This window comes from Scophthalmus maximus, chromosome 18 (genome assembly GCF_022379125.1).
Source record: "Scophthalmus maximus strain ysfricsl-2021 chromosome 18, ASM2237912v1, whole genome shotgun sequence".
In the NCBI taxonomy this organism is placed as follows: Eukaryota; Metazoa; Chordata; class Actinopteri; order Pleuronectiformes; family Scophthalmidae; genus Scophthalmus; species Scophthalmus maximus.
In genome coordinates, this window is record NC_061532.1 from 12,105,213 (window position 1) to 12,126,454 (window position 21,242).

General features: G+C 44.8%; 1 protein-coding gene across 2 annotated transcripts in view; it reads right to left on the reverse strand.

Moving 5' to 3' along the window:
• Positions 1 to 21,242, reverse strand: part of usta (uronyl 2-sulfotransferase a) — a 46,936-nt gene that overhangs the window by 15,348 nt on the left and 10,346 nt on the right. The window contains exons 2-3 of one of the 2 annotated variants that reach the window (XM_035618297.2): positions 9,774 to 9,890; positions 3,775 to 3,818 (exon numbers count right to left, since the gene is read on the reverse strand). In XM_035618297.2, coding sequence (XP_035474190.1) covers positions 3,775 to 3,818; positions 9,774 to 9,890 — 161 coding nt within the window. The remainder of the gene's footprint in view (positions 1 to 3,774; positions 3,819 to 9,773; positions 9,891 to 21,242) is intronic. The other variant, XM_035618298.2, reaches the window with a different exon arrangement.

Genomic DNA, 21,242 nt, shown 5'->3' on the forward strand with positions numbered 1-21,242 from the left:
TCATTGACTTTTACAGGATGAATCTGACCCCTCACCTGCTTATTTCTCCACTGTGACACACGCACAGGCGCACACACACACACACACACACACACACACACACACACACACACACACAGGCGCACACACACACACACACACACACACACACAGGCGCACACACACACACAGACACACACACACATGCTGGCTGATTAGGTCCTGTCCCTCCCAAGATTAGACTCCAAAAATCAAGGTCTCCCTTGATTTTTGCCACAATCAAGTGGAAAGAGGGAAAAGTAAGAAAAAAAGAGATGAAGAAGAGGAGTGAAGGTAGAGGATCGTCTGATGACAGGTCATACATTTCCAATTAATCCCTAACCCTGCTTGTTTTTCCCAGAATCACAGCGTTTTCCCTGGACGTCATCAGAGGATGATTGGTTTGACACAATGTGAACATTGAGATGCATAGGTTCAGTTTCCTGGGAAGCAGCGGGCTAAACTGGAAAAGCAATTCACAGGTGAAATATGTGCTTAAACAAGCATTTACAAGCTTTGTTGACAGACATGCTCCAGCTGGTGTCACTTGTTGGAACGCCATGATCAGCCAAACTTATTTCATAATTTTTGAAATTCTTGTTTCATATTCTAATAGATAAAAGTAATTGTATGGATAAGAGGTTGGTGGGGTCCTAAAACAAATAAGAACTAATGGTCCGGTTTGGGAAAGCTTTTTGATCAGATAGGAGGTGGCTCCTTTTGGACAGCAGTCCAACATTCCTAAGCGGTTTCCAAATAAATACAGACTTCTTTGCTTATTAAAATAACGTGGCGGGCGGCTAAGGTTCATGCAGTGTTTCGGACACAATCCCCCCACTGATATGATGACAAATGGTGGTGTCAGCCTCCTAACAGCCTGGCGTTGTGATACAAGGAAAACATCAGAGATGCCAACAAGAGTCCAAAGGACAAGCGTTCAGTTTAGACTAATGCTGTTCCCGACCCGTAGAGCGTAAAGGCCTTCTTCTGCACGCTGTGAGACATGTTTGCAGGGTCTGCCTGTATGTGATTCTGTCAACAGTCAGTCCGCAGTGTTGAAAACAAGACATTACGCAACAGTGTTGTTTTCCACCGTGTCGGATTCGGGCGCTCCTACTCCCAAGAGCCAGGCTGTTGTAGTGGTATTTACAGATCTGATGCTGGCGAGTCAATATCAAGCAGACTTCGAGGAGATGAGTCCTGCACCTTTACTCTCTCTCACGCTCTCTCTTTCTCTTCTTTCAGATTCTTGTCAAGCGCCCTGCCACGCACACTCGCACCAAAAACCGCACGAAGCCTCCTGCTTTTTTGGCACATTTTCAGATGTGACATTAGTTCAACGAAAAGTACGCAAATCATTGCCTGTGTCTTGTGGCCCGGCCAAGCATCTCTGCAGACTACGAGCAGAATTCTGCGGAGCTGTCAACTGCTCATCCTACGCCGAGTGGAGAGCAGCATGTGAAGGTGTCAGCCAGGGCACACTGATCCTCAGCATTTCCTGTTATTCATTTTCCATCAATTCATCTCCACCCCCTCCCAGAGAAGGAGTTTTTTTTGTTGTTTTTTTTAGCAATTAAGAAGAATTGATTTTCAGTGGTGGAGAGAAAATGGAAAACTGACTAAACTTCCTGCGTACACGTTTGTGACGGACAGAGACTGAGATGCTTCTGTTAAATAACATTTAGTTTGTAATGCATATTCATGCATTTGAATATTTCAGTGCAAATGTGTTTGTTTCCGTCTTCTGATTTCATTGAATAAGGAATATATCAGCTCAGAACAGCAACAGAACATGTTTAATGCTACGCACTTCCTTGAGGAAGAAAATATACCTAATTGGCATTTTTTAAACATTTAAAAGTTCTTTAAAAAAATTGTATGGTGGCTATAAAAGGTTGGATTTAGAGCAATTAAAGAATGTGGAAAGACTTGTGAAATGTGCTCTATAAAATGATATTTAGAAACACATTTTTACACATGTAAAAATGCAGACATTCTTGCCATGCTTCCATACACATGAAGACTCATAACTCTATTCTGAGAGCTCTGTGGTTTATCCATGCATTATCATTCACATTGTGCTTTCAACTCACTTTCCAATCTTTTCCCTACATGCAGCAGAAGCCCAGCCGTCTGCACACACACACACACACACACACACACACACACACACACTCACACTCACACACACACACACACACACACACACACACACACACACACACACACACACACACACACACACACACGTTATAAAGCGACCACCCCTTGCTGAGATTGTAGAAACACTCTCATTGTGGCGGGATGTCAACAAAACGATAATGAGAGACGTGGCTGGTGTAGCTGACAAGGTCTCCGCATCGTCTGTCTGGGTGAAGGATGCGGGATAAATCGGAGTTAGTGGCTAATGTGTAATCACTGTCACAGTCTAGCCTGTAGGTAGTAATGCTCGTAAAGCTAATGTGGTCGCAAAAGACAGCTGCAGTCAAATGTCATGTCAAAGAGCCAGAGTGAACGGGGGGAGAGACAGAACAGTTTATTGATTTTAAAAAGTAGGATCTTGATGGGGCAGTGCCACTGCTCGTTGGTGCGATTTTTAGCAATTCACTTGAATTGTTGAATTATGAAGCTACATTTTCAGTAAGAGGAACATGTTTTATTCAGAAGTTAAAAGAAAAACTGCAAGTTAATTAATCTTCATCACTCCCCCTGTGCTCCTTGGGAGATGCCCCCCCCCCCATTAAAATCTCACTTTTCCATGTCAAAATTAATTCCAGAGCTTCTGTGTTTATATAACTGTGTCAATATTCAGAAATAGTTGCCTCAGAACACAGTCAAGCTGCTGCACTCCCAACTTTATCTTTAATGGGGAATGAAAATCACTTTAGATTCATTGAACTCCATTTCTGTCGAATCTTTGCTGGCACTATGATATTAAAATGTGGCATCCAACCCACACCACCCAAGACACCTTGGTACACACAGTGAACTGGCATTGTGAGCCTGTCGCTAGAAATAAGGGTTTGTTTCAGATGATGAACAATGTCTCCATTTTCTTTTGATTTCATACAAATGACACCGCCTGGTTTGGCCAGAACAGGCTTCTCAAAGTAAACACATAACTCTCAAACAAGCCCACATCTGACCCACAGTAAGGGAATCCAAACAGCTGCTCACAAACAAACCTGTAACCAAACTAGATTACATTAAGTTTCAGGTCAACTACGTGCTAAATGGCAAGAGTTCAAGAAAAAAAGGAATAAATACTTGAAAAATACTAAAGAGAAATGTGTGGTAAAATAGGTGAAAATGAGCTGGTGATTGATTAAAGAGCGAGATAATGAACAAGGGGCAGCGAGAGAGAAGAAAGCAGCTGGCAGGGAGAGAAAGACGGAGCACGGAGGAGAGATAGTCATGCAGCTGGATGCATGATGGATACAAGGCTCGCGTGTGTGTGTGTGTGTGTGTGTGTGTGTGTGTGTGTGTGTGAGTGGGACTGTCCAGAGCATTACTGTAACACTAAAGCTGGATATAGTTGGTATTTAGAGTGACTTTGTATGCAGCTCCTTCACACAGAACCTAACCCTTATCCTGACTGGACTGAACTGGCTTGGAAACAACAAGGGGCAGCACATCAGAGAGAGAGAGAGAGAGAGAGAGAGAGAGAGAGAGAGAAGGACAAAAATGGAAAAACAGGACAAATGAGTGGAAACGTAAAATGACATTGAGAGTTAGGATAGATTGGAAAACACTTACTCTTGGAGCAGGGGGTCCGTGGTCATCAAGATATGTGGATTCACCTGTAAAAAGGAGTATATGGATTAGGATTATGAAATACATCCTCCACAGAAATGCTTAGAAACTGGAATTAAGAAGCAGGTTGACTGAGCTGTTTGTTGCCACTTTCAAAATCCCGGACAACTGGATGTTAAGGGGCATAAACATGGTTGACACAGCGCACGGTGTTGCACAAAAACAGGGTTACATCACCCTACAGTCTGAGACGCCAGGTCACTTCAAAAACCCAGACCTCAGCACAACAACTGCCCCGTCACCCTCCATCAACTGCCACAGAAAATCGGTATCACTCTTCTCCATTTTAGCAAGACGATGTCATTAAGCATGTGGAAGGCAGCGCATTTTTTATACAACATACACTGTGAAGCTGTTTTAAGTGGAAAGAATGGAGGTTATTCAAGGCTGCTCCACACTAAGGGTCTGTGCCCGTGCATGCCTTTCAGACCGTTATCCAAATCCAGGCCCGAGTTCACACTGCGGCCTTTTCTTTGGCGGCCTGTCCAGACGCACGGAGACGCATCACGTCCCACCGCATTTTCAAACTTTGAGGTGGCACGCCAAGGAGACAGAGCGAATGACACACTGGAGAGCGTAGGGGGGAATGAAGCTATAAAGACAGGGAATACTACGGAAGAGGACAGACTCTCTTTGTGTCTCTGAAATGTGTGGTTCAACACGCCGAGGAGGATTGCAAGATATGATGCCTGGACACACACACATTGGTTTAGAACCGGTCAAAGTTTCACTTATAGATGTTATGATGTTATTGTATCCCTGAGCTGGAAGTGTATTCAATGACTTTGTAAGTACTGCTTATACTTTAGATAGTGATGTGTAAGCTTGGCGTAGTTAGTCTTACACTGAGATCCAATCTGCCTCGACTTGGCTCTGTTACAATATCTCTCTCTCTCACACACACACACACACACACACACACTTATTAATTCATCAGGTACTGGATGCATAAATACGGACACAGCTGCACTATGCCCAACCTCAGGAGTTTCTTTTTATTTTTTATCTCAGCATCTGTCTAAGTCTCTCTTTCATGACTTAACACAGTTTTCCTGAGGAATGCTGAGAGAGGCATGTGTTCGCAGCTCTTCTCTGAGGCATCTGGGGTCACGGCAGCGCGAGGATGCGGAGAGGCCAACATCTCTGTTCCTTCCTCTGTCATCCATCATTGCCAACTCACAAGCCCACCACCCCATCCCGCCCCCATTCCGACCTCCAACCCCTCCCCACCTCCCGTGTGTGCTTCTCATTAGCGTTTTGGATCGAGGATTGGAACAAACCTTTTTCCAGGGCACAAGGCTCGTAAAAGCTGACAGCTGCCCTCTGCCCCCGCCTCCGACAGCGGGAGGAAAATGAACTTAAACAGCCACTGTACATTATACTGTACTCGTCGACCTCATTGACCCCTGATCCCCTGTTGGAGGTCAATGAGGAGGATGAGGCTTTCATCTGACTTTGGCTTGATGAAGAAATATCTGAATAGGGCCCCAGCTCACTTTAACTCACACTTAATACCTTTTGGCTGCAACTATGACTTCACTCTCCGCCCCTAAATTCACAAGAACAACATTCAAAACAAGCACCAACTGATAACTGATTTCTTTACACTGAGCCATGTACACACACACACACGCACACATACACACGAGTGTAGAAACAAAACAAATACAGTTGCTTCCAGCCTGAGCATATGTGGGATATCATAAACTGTGGTCTTGGCAGTCATCAGATCATAACCAGCAAAAGGAAAAAGTGAGACCACACTCTGACCAGTCTCACAACAACACTGGTTTCAAAACACCAAACGGAGTAAGCCTAATTATGACACAAAGTAAATAAACCTATTTGCAAACACTGAAAAGAAGAAATTAGGAGCCGAAACAGAGATTATAAACTGGCAGATGGTCTCTTACCTGTCAGAGACAGAGAGCCAAGACAGATCCTAATCAATCGCCTCAGTGACCACAAACTGGCAAATGAACAACGGGAGACACACAAAGAAATCATGGCTGAAAGAAAACAGAACATGTGGTCACAATATACAGTATGTCAGCATGACGAAACCTGAGGGACGGCGAATGACCTACACACACAAACATGCACCTAATGTATGGCGTGTAGTTATCCATCTAGGAATTGTTTTACTGTTCTTTTCTGTCTTGGTTGCTTTGGCAACAGTGTCAATGTCAATGTCATGTCAACAAAGCACCTTTGTATTTCAGTTTTTTAGAAATGCCACGAAGCACTAAAGCTGTTCTGGTGGGTTATCCTTACTTTGCCACGTCATGTTGCATTTCCGTTGTTTTGTCATTCATGTGTATGTATTATTCTGTAAAAAAACAGAATCGTGGATGGTCAAGGGGAGAATTGGTTAAGTGGGATGAGGCAAGGGGCTCACTTTAGTTAAGGAAGAATTCACAAATTAAATTAAGGTCAGTGCACCCTTTGCAAACATCCTCAAGTTTATCACGTGTGTGTGTGTGTGTGTGTGTGTGTGTGTGTGTGTGTGCGTGCGTGCGTGCGTTGTGTGTGTGTGAGAGAGTGATTGAAGGAGAAACTAATTGGAGTGTAGGTATGTAGCTGATTGGTTAATTGGATTACTGTGTCACAAGATCCGTGGACTCGCCTCTCGTTAAGAGCGGCTGCAGAACCTTTCCGAAGTAAAATTATCTGATCAATACTGCAACATAAACAGCATATATCAGTAACACTTTAAATTTCCAATCGGTGAGATCTAAAACAGTCAATAAGCAGAGAAGTCTAGAAAACAATCAAATAAAAAAACGAGACAAGAACTGTTAAAGCCTGAAGAGAACTCAGGTACTGTTATATACAATCCGTGCCATGCACTAATGAGACTAATTTGAAACTGGACGTCACTTCCACTGCCACACAACAGATCTGTCTTCACTAAACTGAGAAATGTGAAACAAGAAACGCTTTCGAGGCCTTGAAGAATCAACACTGGTTCTCTGGGCAACACATGCAAGTACTAAAAAGTTGAAAGTTAACACAGTACATCTTCAGGCCTAGACATTCGGCAGAGTGATTTATACGGCAGACAAAAATGTGAAACTGTGTGAAGCTGATTATTGCCATCGATGTAATATTCCAAGCAACAGGAAATACTTACTGGAAATCTGGTGATTGTGGTGACTCACCAGTTTTCCCACAGGGCAACACGCTCTAAAACTTGCACCACAGCACTACAAATCATCCGAATTCTTAATATGTGGACACAAACCATGAACCCTGTATTTACATAAGCAGAGGCATTCAATTAAAAATTATAGTCGGACCCAGAATGTGTGCATGCAAAAAAAACAACAGAAAAAAGCCCAAGGCTGTCTGCTGCCCAGGAACTTGTTAAAGCAAATTTCCACCCGCATCAATTAGTCGCCTCATTAGTTGAGTTGATTTTTTTTCTCTCGTGAAAAACATTGTGTGAATCACGTGATGTTGTTGACTTACTGCAACCTGTGCAGCTACAGCGCGTCAGTCTAATCCACGTACATACTGTAAACGCATATTTGTATATTTTTGGCTCTGGCATAAGAAGATGGCCAAGCCATCGAATACAGCAACTTTGATGAGGAAGGTTGTTTCAACCAACCTATGAAACAGACATTAGTGAGCAAGTGGAGCCCAGAATAATTCCTCCGTCTGGAATTCTCCCCTTGGTGTTGGCCTGCTTCAGGAATGCTACAGTAAGTTCATAAACTTCATAAACATGTATTTAGAGCATAGACCGTTTCATTTGCTTTGTGAAATTGGCGACCTAGCTAAGTAGAGCTTAGAAAAGAACACATCCCAGAATAGGCCCGAGGTGGGAGCGGAAAACCACACAGGAATGGCTGTCGAGTGGAAGGCCAAGAGGATAGGAGCAGGGATGAAGTTAAGGGGCCTTCTCTTTGCTGTGGGACACGACTCAAAGCAAAGATGGAAGGTTACGGAGCTGCTGTACTGGAATGTCCTACGAGTATGTGAAAGGAGATTACAGGTTCCTCAGCCTGTGACGACTGAACTTTATCATGCTTGGCCACGTCCTGCCGTAGTTTCTTCATATACCAAAGGCGGAAATGAGAGTATCAAAGGTTTGGTTTATTTTTATTTTGCTTCCCTACTGAGACTGTTACAGGAATACAGAACGTAGCTTTTAGAGGGAGAAAAAAGTGCACAAGAGTTTGGAGAGATAGGCAGATAGATATGACAGTTAAAAAACATTACATAACTCCATCCCGAAACAGCTGTGTAAAACACACCCAGTTAAACTTAGACCGCATCTGTGAGTCTCTACAAAACATTGGAGCCATAATAGAGAGCATATGCAAACAAAGTCAGTGTGCATGGGTTCCATGCATGCTTTTCTGTGTTTGTCTACAAAATGTGTGTGTGTGTGTGTGTGTGTGTGTGTGTGTTTGAATGTGTGTGGTCACCCAACCCTCTGATTTGGAGTGTAGGAGTGGCCCTCCATTAAGCCCCGTAGCTCCACCCATCTACGTAATTACAGAAGGGAGTTAAACTAAGGGTCAGGGTCTCCACCCACTGCGCCCTGCTCCACATCGCCCCTCAGTCACTCTAAGATCAACAATGGTCAGACAGGATTCTGTGCCTCTGATATGTTTTCGCAGGTGCCCGAAGACCAAAGCCTGGCAGGGAGACTAATTTGTGGACTTTTTGCTGCCCTGAAATTTTGGTTAGTGTAACAGAGCAGGACTATAAGAACATACACACATGCGTACAGATCGTATATGTACAAGGGGTTGGGAGGCTTCAAGGCGTCAGTGTGTTATTTGTGGACACCAATGGTTTCCTCCCTGTACAACTGGGCCGTACCACTAAAGTGATGACCCAGCAAGGCAGTGTGGACTCGCCCATAAAGTCAAAAATAAAAGAGAGGTTTAATCATTTCCAATGCATCTGTGAAGAACAGAGGAAGCAGGGGTGACTCATCTGATTTACGAGGAAATCCTGCCTGTATAGTTTTTCAAACAGTCGAGGGCTAAACAAGTACTATGGTTGACAAAGAGGCCAGATGACAACACAGCGCATCTAAGATAGACACACTTCGGAGTAAGGGACAGATTTGAATCAAATCTGTCATGTTTTTGTCAGATAACGGTTGATCAGTTATGTATTTAGCCACTAGAGCATTTCAAAAAATTGACGATGAAAATCACACTCTTTGAACAGACACTTTCAAACAACCGTGAGTAGATTTCACACAGTGCACAGGACCCCAGCCGAGTTGATGTCTCAAAACTTGAAGAGGGCAAAGAGACAAGGAGACCGAATGGGGACAAGCAAAGTTCACAAAGGCAGTTCGAGCATGCAACGAAGCCACATGAGGAGCAGCGCGGAACATCACCTTCCTCGCGCCCCGAGGCAATGCTGCTGCAGGATTCCTGAATTTTAAGTTTTTTTCTGGGAAAGGAGGATTTCAATCACCCTCCGACTCACAGCACAGAGCAGGGAGAGCACTCCAGCTGCGCGCTACGTGACGTTTTTGCTGTAAAATGTATTTTCATTTTGACGAGTGAAGTAGTAGTAGAGTCTTGACCTTGTGTGACCCCGCTCTATCCATCACGCCGTCACAGAGTTTATCAGCACTGAATCTGGGAACCAGGTAACATTTGACATTAAGAAATGCGCCACGAAGTACAGCAATTGGGTCCTACGGTCGAAAAAGACACTCATCCACTAGCACGCACGGAGGTGATGCGATGAATTCTGCTCTTCCTTTTATGTTGTATCCTGTGGGCGACCAGGTCAGTGTCGCGGCATTACAGCACGTGTGTTGCTCCACAAGCCAGGAGCACAAAATATTGTTATTCGCGGGATGTGATGCTGTCAGGGATTTCTGGTGACCCGCATGCGCTGTCAGCAATTTAGGCACTTTCCGTTTTAAAGAGCACCAGAGTGCTTGGACAGTTTGCACGTACCTCGTCTCCGCTTGTGGACATGTGGGCACGACGCCAGCTCTCTCGCTAGCCTGTCCTTATGGATTAAGAGCCTGCCGCTGGGCATTTTGACTGACCAGAGATTGTTCCCACACACCCCTACAAAAGAAGTCAAATGATCTTACTTTTAATCTGATGAAGAACATTTTATAAAAATCAGCAACATCCATGGGGGGGGGGGGGGGGGGGGGGTTCACACACACACACACACACACACACACACACACACACACACACACAAATGAATGCCATGTATGAATGGAAAGGTATCGTGGTGAACCAACATATGCCATCTTTTGCATAAAACTGCGTATTATCTTGTAAGCAGCACAACAGAACATATGTTTTGAGTCAAAGTCTAAAAACCAACAACAACAACAACAACAACAACAACAGCAGCAGCAGCAGCAGCAGAAGCAGCAGTTCAACTTCCGCAGCAAACCAATTAAAACGAACCACATCTGGGCGACAACCTCTGTGGATTTACACCAGCTCGCAAAACACGCCAGATGTGCAAATGCATGAAGAATAAATGGCAGTTACACATAAAACACCACTGGTTAGATCTGTGCCAATCAATTCTTGGTTTTGGACAATAACTTTGTATGGCCAGTCTAATATGGCTGTCTTGTTGTGAGATGTTGCACGATTAGCAACATGCTGATGCTCCATTCATTAAATATACATTGTTATGTTGGTCATTTGCTGCAGACAGGTCTTTTTGGCTGTCACTTGACAGTATATCTGTAAAATAGGCGATAGTGCAGCTCTATAGGTGCCTGTCTTGTGACAACGTCACAAGTACAGTATCTGAACTCTTCAGCTTTTTCAACAGCAGCAGAATAAGCAGAACATTTCCCCAAAACACCTCCTCAGCATATGCTGAGATCTAGCTGTAACCATTAGCAGGAAAAGGCCACAGGACTTGGAACGACAAAAGAGGGGATTACAATGTGTCATTACGACTCCTTTCATCGCGAACACACCGACCGAAGACAGACAACAGCCGGTTGTGGAAACTGTGAACTGTAAACTACCACCCTTGTCTTTTGGGCTCAGTGGTGATTCTGCTGAGTCACAAATGAAGGTTGCTATACATAACCTTGAAGAGCTGGGTGTGTAACACGCTGAACTGCACCATCATCACCAGATCAGATATTGTTAGACTGTTGGTGAACCAAATCTTAACATGTATTTTGAATTTTTGCTGGCTTGTCATGATGTCGGGTTGTTTTTTTCCCTCCTCCACTGTGAAGTGACTCAAAAAGCAGCCTTTGTGAACACTGAGAGTAAAAAGCCCCTGCTGTTACATGCCAAGAACCTCTGCTTTTTATGTGTAACCTTTCCAAAAGAATGGGGAAAACTGTTCTTACTGTTAGTCTTAAATCTTCAGAATTTCCCCCCCCAATGTGTGTGATTTCACATTGAATCAATCTGCTTGCTTTAGGTTTCGTGCTCGGATGTGCATGTAGCCACCGAGAAACCCTTGGATCTGGAAGACCTGCACTCTATCACTGCTGCACAGAGCAGCAATCTTTAACCCCACAGCCAAGACAGACACACATGAAACACAAGACAGACACACATGAAACACGCAGTCATTAAAACAACCTGGTGAGTGAGAGGCCTGAACGAGAGGCCACTGACTCAGAACTCAAATGAATGATTTGACATTTTAGGAATTTGGCTTCATTGTTGAGAGTTAGATGAGACAATCAATACCACTGTCACGTCCGTGAGCTGGAGACAGTCAGCTCAGTGCCCAGACTGTAGGCTGTGATGAACTAGAATGACACTCAATGGAGCGCATAGTTCCGCAAAGGCCCAACAGTCCCCTTACATTGAATCAAAGCCGCATAGATATCGGTCTTCTAAATGTGCCAGATTTTTTTTTCATCAAGATCCATGCATTAAACAGTAAAAACAAAAAAACTATCTCGAAATCCATCCATCGTCTACCGCTTTATCCATTTAAGGGTCGCGGGGGGGCTGGAGCCAATCCCAGCTAACATTGGGCGAGAGGCGGGGTACACCCTGGACCCGGAGAGAACCCCCGCATACACGGGGAGAACATGCAAACTCCACACAGAAAGGTCAAAATTAAAAGACATTCCCAGATGGGTTGTGTCCCGTCCTACCGCCAACTTTCGCTGAAATCCTTTTAGTAGTTTTTGCATCATTCTGCAGAAAAAACAACCCACCGACAAACACATGGACAGAGGTGAAGACATACCCTCGCTGGCGGAGGTAACAAGCCTGGCTCTATCTAAATTTGAATTTGCTGGCTGCTAGATGTAGCTTCATATCAAGCACATGAACATGAGCGAGGTGGTATCAATCTTCTACTCTAACACTGTAGGTAAGACAGCAAATAGGTGCATTTCCAGTTAAACTATTCCCTCAATCAGCTGTCTCCTTTGTCTTGTCTTGTGGTTTCTTACACAAGAAGAAAAACCAACATTCATGCCCACAGACCAACAGCCGTGCACACATGCAGAACTTGTGTGGTGTGCAGTGTAAATCAGCCTCTCCCCTGCGCCCTGTGGGAGTCCCCGGGGTGTGCGCTCTGGATGGACGAAAAGGGAAAGTAGCAGAACGGGGGCAACAGGGGGAAGTCAAAAGGTACCATATGAGGGAGGGATCAGAAGGAATTCCTACAGAGTACCAGAATTCCTCTGGGTTTGTCATGTGACACAAGAATGAGATTCCGTACAAGCAGCTGCTGCTGCCGCGGTGCACAGCACAGTGAGGAAATGAAAAGAGATGGAGGCAGCAGGGAGAGACGGGTGACAGGACAACGAGAGGGTAACAGGAGCGAATTGTTATGGAATCAGTTTGTGAGCCCTGTCCAAAAAGAGGCAGAAGGAGAGGATGAATGGCGCTATTTGGCGTCTGGAGCTTCCTCACTGGCCTGAAATCCCTTCCACAGAGGCAAATAATGATTCCACCAGGAAGCACAGATTTATGTACACACTGACGCAGAGACAGCGTATACTGAGTACATGCACTGGTGCGCACACATACTGAAAAATACTGACAAAACTAGGTGTTCCTCTGTTTCGTAGTATTGTGCCATTGTCATGAAAACGAGGAACTGGCTCATGACACAAAAAATGATGATTAAGACGGATATTGGCTATGGTGTGTGATGGAAGTTTATTGCTTCCTGACAGGGAGAGTTGGCTCAGGGGACTCATCCAGCTGTGAGAAAGACCCTTGTCTTATGGGTGATGGCAGAGAGACATGCATTCCTCTGCATATTGTTAAGCAATGGCGGGCTCTTAATTGTAACAATGTGTGTCCATCTGTGTATGTGTCAGCCATGTGTGTGTGTCAAACTCCCAGACGCAGCAGGGCTATCGATTATGATGCACGATAGTCTCAAATCTAACGTCTTATCTCTGCCTCTGCAGCGGCGGCCGCAGCCCTCGTCAGACTTTGCTCAGCAGCGAGCGCGGCGGGGATGGCGCTGCAGAACAAACAGACTGCATAAAGAGAGCCTGTGTGGTGCTAGGTCTCACACCAGAGTGAGCGACAGATGAGAGAAGGGAAAGGGAGCAGGGCTGATGGAGAAAGAGAGAAAGGGGTGGCAGGAAACCGACAGAAAAATATAGGTCTGTGAGAGCGAGATGATAAAGGACAGAGGAGCGACGCACAGTGAAGTGATGGAACGGAATGAGGGACTTTAATTCCAACTTCAGTTGTAATAGCTTTATGGATTGGCCTTTTCAAAACTGGAGCCATGTCATAAAATATTTCCACATGGGAAAATGAAAGCGCTCCACACAATGTGCGACTGTGGTCCACTGAAGTGTGCTACTTTTCTCATGGGCCCCGACAATAGACCTTTATAAGGCTGTTTCACTGTTCCGTCTGACACAGAGAGGTGTGAATTCAGCACGGGGATGATCCATTCCAGACAAAAGGTGCATTATTGCCACATGTGAAGGTCAGGCAGTGTCTCTGGCTGTTAATTAAAAAGACATAGGAGCAATGCAATAGATTATAATGGTATTAAAAACAACCTTAAACCATTTGCAGACGTGAACAATGGAAAATTGGGTTTGAGTTTATCTTTTACATATGAAGAATGCGGAAGGAGATTGTCTGAGTCAGACGCTTTCACAGGAGCAGGAACATTTCCGACAGATGAGGGTTAGCGCCTGGTAAGAGTGCTCACTCGCTTGCCACGAATCTTCCAAAATCAATTAGAAAAAAACATACTTAGGGGGGAACCATTTGTAAGTCATATTCATCGGGGAAATAGTAAATTCTAGTTGGGTAAATAAAGTATAAATGTTGCTTCTATGATGGTGAAATATATACATGCACGAGTGCAAAACCTGGAGAGAGAGAAAAACATAAATTAAAGTAGGAAAGTTGCCTCCACACTTAACATAACTGCAGCAATGGAAATTTCATATAAAGACACATTCACCATGAACCGACAGAAACAGTCAGGTGCCAGAGTCGGAGGCAAAATGCTTCTAACCAGTGCTGACAAGAAAATCAGAGCAGCCGTGAGGCCGGCACTAGTTAAAGATAGACCGTGCCCACATGCCAGTGAGTTTCCCCCACACATTTTTCAACAGCTGATTTATTTTAGTAAGGTAATTGCTTTCCCTAATTTGACTTATACATCATCATTATAATCATATTTTTTCTTACCTAATTACTACTTGGGAGGAATTAAACTCTTCCAAGCCATGACTCTCCTTCTCCACCTTCAACTGTTTTCCATACTCAGCAGTTGTGTGCAAAAGCAGCTTATTTGCCACATATGTAGGCATGTATTTCTGCAGTCTCTATAATTCATAATTTGTTGAATTTAAATAGCATTTAAAAAACTCTGTATGTGCGTGCACAAGATGCTTACACTTGCACACATCACATGGTATGTACAGTATATACGTCTTTGTGCGTGTGTGCACTTTCACATGTATAAGCAGAATCGGTGAAACCCCAAAACTCGACACTAATTACACAGTAGATGGTGGCAGAGCCCGGGCCTCCATGCCTGTTACATAAATACCCATTTGACGGAAACGGCTGTCAGGCTCCATCTTGGACAGCTGCTCTGGTCAGTGCCAGGTTAAACCACCACTGGACCGGGCCGCTGCCCGCCACTCCCTTGGTTTGTGCTCATTTATTTCAGTGTGTGTGTGTGTGTGTGTGTGTGTGTGTGTCTGTGTGTACATGTGCGATACGTGAAAGGCGGAACAAAAACAGAGAAAGGTGTGTACAGTATGTGTGGCGATATGTGCAGCGCATGTGATGGGGGACAAAAAGAAGAAGAGGAGGTTAGGATTTGTTTGTGTTCAATGCCATGTGTGCATGTGAGGCGTGGATGTGTGCGCAGGGACATTTTACAGTGCAGACGTGTGTCTGCAGCAGACCACCTTGTACCCCATGACGTCATCACTGCACCTCCTTAAACCTCTCTCACACACACACACACACACACACACACACACACACAAACTTTTCTCCTTCATTCTCTTCCTTACATGCCCACATACCATTTGAACACATACAAATCCAAATCTCTTTTTCCTTGTGTTTTTCCATCACAGGTGCCAAATGAAGTGAATTTTGCCATTTGTTGCGCACATGTTGGTGAGAAGGAGGAGAACTCGGGTGCGGGGGCTCAATTAGCAAAAATATAACGTAATACTCACAATAATGTTTTCTTTAGCGTCCCTATGGTCAATGTCAGACATTTCAGAGGAAAAGAACAGAAGAAAAACACTTTTTTGAGTGGCGGGGGACTATAATGTAAATTTGCATATCATGCTTGCATAATGAAAAACTAATTTACTGTCTACCCTACAAAGCATCCTGACTGAAGCGACTTTCTTTTTCATACTGAGAACTTTTTCGTTCCTGAAATGAACCATGTAAATGGAGTGACAGTGTTTGATCAGCTTGGTGATAATCCAGTGACAGGAGTTTGGCATCTGACTGGCCCACAGTGGCCAGAAAGAGAGCAAAGAGCAACAACCGAGCAATAAACAACAGATGGCAGCTCGCACTTCCAAGGAAAGCAGAGAAGTATTTATAGATGAAGCCTTTTGGAACAGGCTCCATACCGCATCAACAGTTACGATTTTTAAAATCACTCCACCATCACCATGAATCAGATGTAAACACACAACAACAGCAATGTCACCCAAAAAAATGACGCAGAGCACTTGGCTTTTAGAAAAATAGTTTCAATCTGAAGATGGGAAGTGGCTTGAGGAAGTGAAGTTGTTAAATTTGGATTTGTGAGTCCATTCACGGCCGGGGTGCATGGCAGTCCAAGGCAGATGTATCACCGTTAGAAAACCCAGATAAAAACACTGGACACATAAAAGCTGCCACGCGCTCGACCACGTTGTGCAGGTGTTAACACGAAATCTATACCGAGGCAACTCATCTAAGATAAAGCTATGACACATCGAAGTTGGCTTCCTGCATGAACCGAAGTTCAGTTAAATGATTCATACAATCTGTGGCACGATCTGACTGTGTGATAGAACAGCGTAGAGTAGCGTGAACTATGATCCAGCCTGAGTAAGAGAGGAAGTTGTAATCGTACTGCGTCACCGCAGTGTTTCTTGTCTCCCGGTAGACACGCCTAGTTCGTGAAACACGTTGTAGGAAATGTCAGAAATGTGTCAGAAGAGAGTCATTAAGTTCCTGCAGAAGACCATGACATCACATTAGTTTCATTATGAATTACTGTTATCAACCAATGATTTGCTCAATGAATTGCTTGGGCAATAAGACACAAGTTACGTGAAGAAAATTACAAATCACAATATCCTCACGCCCATGGTGACTTCTTTACATGCCTTGTTTTGTCCAACCTCCAATCCAAAAGACAAAGATATTCAATTCCCTAAAAACGTACTTAAGTGATTAATACTGTAGATTATCAGAATAATTGTGGACTGACTGATCAATTAATCAGTCACCTCAACTCTGCATGTAAGTGAGCCAATGGTGGCAATCTTATCCCAACCAGAACATTTCCAGGACGTTCTGTGGAGCATGCAGGAGGCAGGAGATAACGATAATCCCGCTGCGGAAAGCAGTGCTTTTGTTTACGGTCATCAACACGATCACTCGCTCACTGTGGATTCTGAATTTCCAGCGGAATTCTCGCATGGGCACACTCGGGCGTTTTCCAGACATTTTACAAGGGGGCCGGCAGGAACAGTTCTGGAAAATGTCCGGAGCAACATTTGCAGACATTTGTGATCTCACACACAGCCCCTCCTTCCGAGTTCAGGAAAATGTCCGGACTTCGGTGCATGTCTGAAAGCAGCTCAAGAAAGGAACACCAGCATTCTTGGACTTCCAGACGTCTGTGGCTTCTCAGGCTTCATTTCCCAATCCATTTCCCCCCCCCCCCCCCCCCCCCCCCCCCCCCCCCCCACACACACACACACACACACACACACACACAGATGCCATCGCTACACAAGCTGGGGAATACAGTAGCTGGTCTTTTTCATCCTATTTCAATAACCACTAACCCTGAAGCAGAAAGACATTGAGGGTTCAAATGATCTCCTCTCAAGCTGCCACAAATCGAACTGGTTACGATACTGACACTTCATTCAGCTGAAAAACATGGAAATTAGAAACATGCACAAAAAAAAGCCTCTGAGCTTCCTCGCCTCTAGCAACGGAACCCAGACCGCAAGCTCCTAAGGAGAAGCAATAAAGAAATATACACCTATTAAGGGTCATTAGGAACCTCGTTTTCTTCATGAAGTGGGTTTCCTTACAGTACCAGCAGAGTGCCAAGTGTATTCCTTCTCTGTTCCTGTCATCAGGGGCAAAGGAAAGGCATCTGGGAGAAGGTTGAAAGTCCTAAATCCAAGGACACATGGTGCATCATATCTCGGTGAGGGCGCAGCACACTGAAACCCTGTGCTGCCCCCTCCCTCCCTCCCCCCCTCGCCCCGTCCCTCCCGGCAGCCACCCTGCCGGGCCCGACATACACGCCGCGTCTATCTCGCCCTCTCACGCACACATACTGCTATTCTACACATGCATGCACGTTAGGGGCAAACAAACACCGCTTGGCACGCGCCGACGCTGTTGACTCATGCGAATACTGACTGGTCGGAATCTGCACGGCGTTAAGGCGAGGGAAACTCTCTCACCCTTGACTGGCCTCTTGGAAATAGGGGCACGGCTTCAAATTTAGGCCAAAAACCAGAGAGAGAGAGAGAGAGAGAAAGGGAGAGCTCTGCAGCGAGAAATAACAAGCTTTCATTCATAAACACCATCTGATGGTCAGCTCATTGTCACTAGAGGACAGCCATGATGATTAACTCTCAGCCGCGGTCAGGCAGTCGGACTTGACCTTTCATTCACGAAGTCAGAAGTGGGTGTGAGAAATGAACGCCACTAAATGTTGAGATGATATTTAGAGTAAAAAGTAGAGCGGACTGGCACAAACTAGGTCCAGAATAAAAACTGTACCGCCTCCACACCCAGTTTTGAACCTTTCGGTTTAGCAAGGGTTGGATCCAAGTTACATTTGAACCTCAGTATCTTCCTGACGTTCCAGAGACGTCAGCGCGAAAACCACACGAGAGCACTGCTCACACATTTTGTACAAATGTATTTTGTGGTCACGCGTGGTCATTTCAGTCCTTAGGCTGCTGGTCGCAGCTCACAGACTCAGACTGTCTGCGCTGGCCTATAATCAATGTGTCATGTTGGTGATTTTGTGTGGGCACATGCTTTTTTGCCCTGCCTATAAATACACGAGCAAGAATCTATCCCACTCGCTGAGGCACGAGTCTGGGAGACGACATTGTGGGGGGGGGATTAAAGAAGAGGAGGCACAGATAGAGAGGGAGAGGAGAGATACATGAAGACGCAAAAAGTGAAGGACATCTGGGTAATGAGAAGCAAGTGCAGAGCAGAATGCTTTATATATTTCGACCTGTTTCCCTCAAAAAGCACTTACAGTAATATTCCAACAGATGTTAACCAGAACATACAGACTCCTCGAAAGCCTGGTCGGAGCAGTGCAGCTTTCCATCCCGGCGGAGCGACATAGCCACGAAAGCTGGGAATTGTTTTGTGGGAAGAATACTGTAACCCACATGGCCCCGGTTTCTGCTGCTGCTTCAGCCCCTTTATTTAGACCGACCCACAGGGTTCCTTTACTCTTATAAATAGACCGGCAGCGACTTCTACACCACAGTCTATCTAACTGTAACATAAGTTACTGACACAGGAGTGACTGAGCAGCATGTGCATTAGAATGAATGAGGGTATTGGTGTTTTTGCACACGGGGGTTGGAAGTTCTAGCCTGGAAAGAACTAGTGGTAGAAAAGTAATTGGGTACTTCAGTATAATTTCAATTTACTTGTGCTTCACATGCATAGTTCCATTTTAAGTTATCTAATACTCTTTAAAGGGCAATATTGTACTTTGTACTTGTGCTATTAGGATTTTACATACAAAACTTGGAACCATCTTTTGAGTCATGAGAAATTGCTACAGATAAAGGTAGATAGATAGATCGATCAATAGATAGATCGATCGATAGATAGACAAATAGATAGATATGTAAATAGATAGATATGTAAATAGATAGATAGATAGTTTTACTGGTGTTTTCTCAACCAATTTTGACAAAAGTAAAATTACATTTTCCCCCCCAGTGTCAGCAGGGATTGGCTCGATCCCCCCACGACCCACAAAGGATAAGCTACATAGATAATGGATGGATGGATGGATGGATGGATGGATGGATGGATGGATGGATGGATGGATAATGCAACATATGCATGTAATCGTGGTAATTGCAGTTCACTGATATGTCTTCAGTGCTGAATTCCTTTGTTTTAACTGCACTAACAGGAAACGCCAGACATATAATTCCAACATGGCGCATCATGACACCAGAAATGAGCAAAATGTACCCGTTTTCTTTGTTTTCGTTTAAATGAATGTTTTGCGTGTTTACTACTCACAACAACCCACTGCGCCGCCGTCTGTGAGTGTGAGGCTCCAGCTAAGCGTGGCCTTGAAGATTGAGCTACTCTTTAATTTGGCCATGTGGGCTAGGCTACACTAGCTGGTGGTCAGCAGTTCCCTTCGGCCCTCCACGAACACCTCATCAGACCAGCTTATTATAGACAGGACAACAATACGCTGCATGCTACAGCCCCAGTGCACAGCGTCGCGAATCAGGAGGAAGAGAGACAAATGTGTTTAGAGTAAAGGAGAGAGGCTCAGAAACACTTGGATGATAGTTTTGGGGCCAGCTCTCCTTAAGAGACTTTTGGTTTGTTTTCTGGAGAGACTGGAGAGAAGAGTCACAAGATAAAAAGGACAGAGACAATTGAAGATAAACATCTGGCTGATGGAAGTGGTAGTTATGTTTGCTGATAATCCCCAAAGGCTGTGATCGCAACGTTACAACAACTTTCATCCCTTCTTTGACTCTAATTTAAATTCTTTGATATCTCCCCCGTCTATAATCTATTTTCTGAGAGAATTGCATTCAATTATGTGTTGCCCGAAGCACGTTTCATGAACAGACATAACAGTTTCTTTTTTTCCTCCCCTCTCTCAGACGGTGAAATAGAAGCCTCGGATGGTAATCGGTGGAAATACTTCTCATTCCGGCAGCAGTTCAACAAACATGGCAGCATCTAGACACAAGTACAGGACTGTGAACTCGTGAAATAATGGACATACGTGGTCTCGCTCTCACACACACACACACACACATGCATGCAACAGTAGCACGCACACATGAATGGACACATGAATGATGGGTGGAGAAGATTCAGGACAGCTCAGAGAGACAGCGGTTTGGAAATCCTGCGGTTGAGTATGTAATGGAACTGCATGCAGTGATTAGAGACCAAAACGTCCCAGCTGGCAGTTCTACATTGCCAACGCACCCAGTGGCACATTTGTGTGTGTGTGTGTGTGTGTGTGTGTGTGTACAGCATGCGTACAATATATGTGTGTTTGTGTCACACGTGTCCACTCCTGTGCAGAGGACGACGCGGAGGCTGCATCTGTTCGCCAAGTGTTTGGTGTCCAGGAAAGAATTTACGTGGAAGTTTCTTGCACAGACGTCCAGGAGAGGAAACAGGGGGAGGAGAGAGAGAGGGGGAAAAAAGAACGCCGGGAGAAGAGATACATGGCATGAGGACGTAGAGAGAGAAAGTAGCGAAGGGCCGGACTGAAATGGAAAAAGGGGGGGGGGGGGGGGGAAGACAGGGAGAGAAAAAGGACGGCTGGATACACAGTGGAAGAAAGCGTGGTAATCCCTGGGGGTGAGAATTTGCGGTGGAAGAATAAAATCAACCTTCTGCAGTGATGGATGGAGTTGCAGGACAGGCAGGTCCAACTGGCATGAACTCAGTCTAGTCCAGACTGGTGCAGTAAAGGTTGTTCTGGGCCAGGCGAGTGGAAAC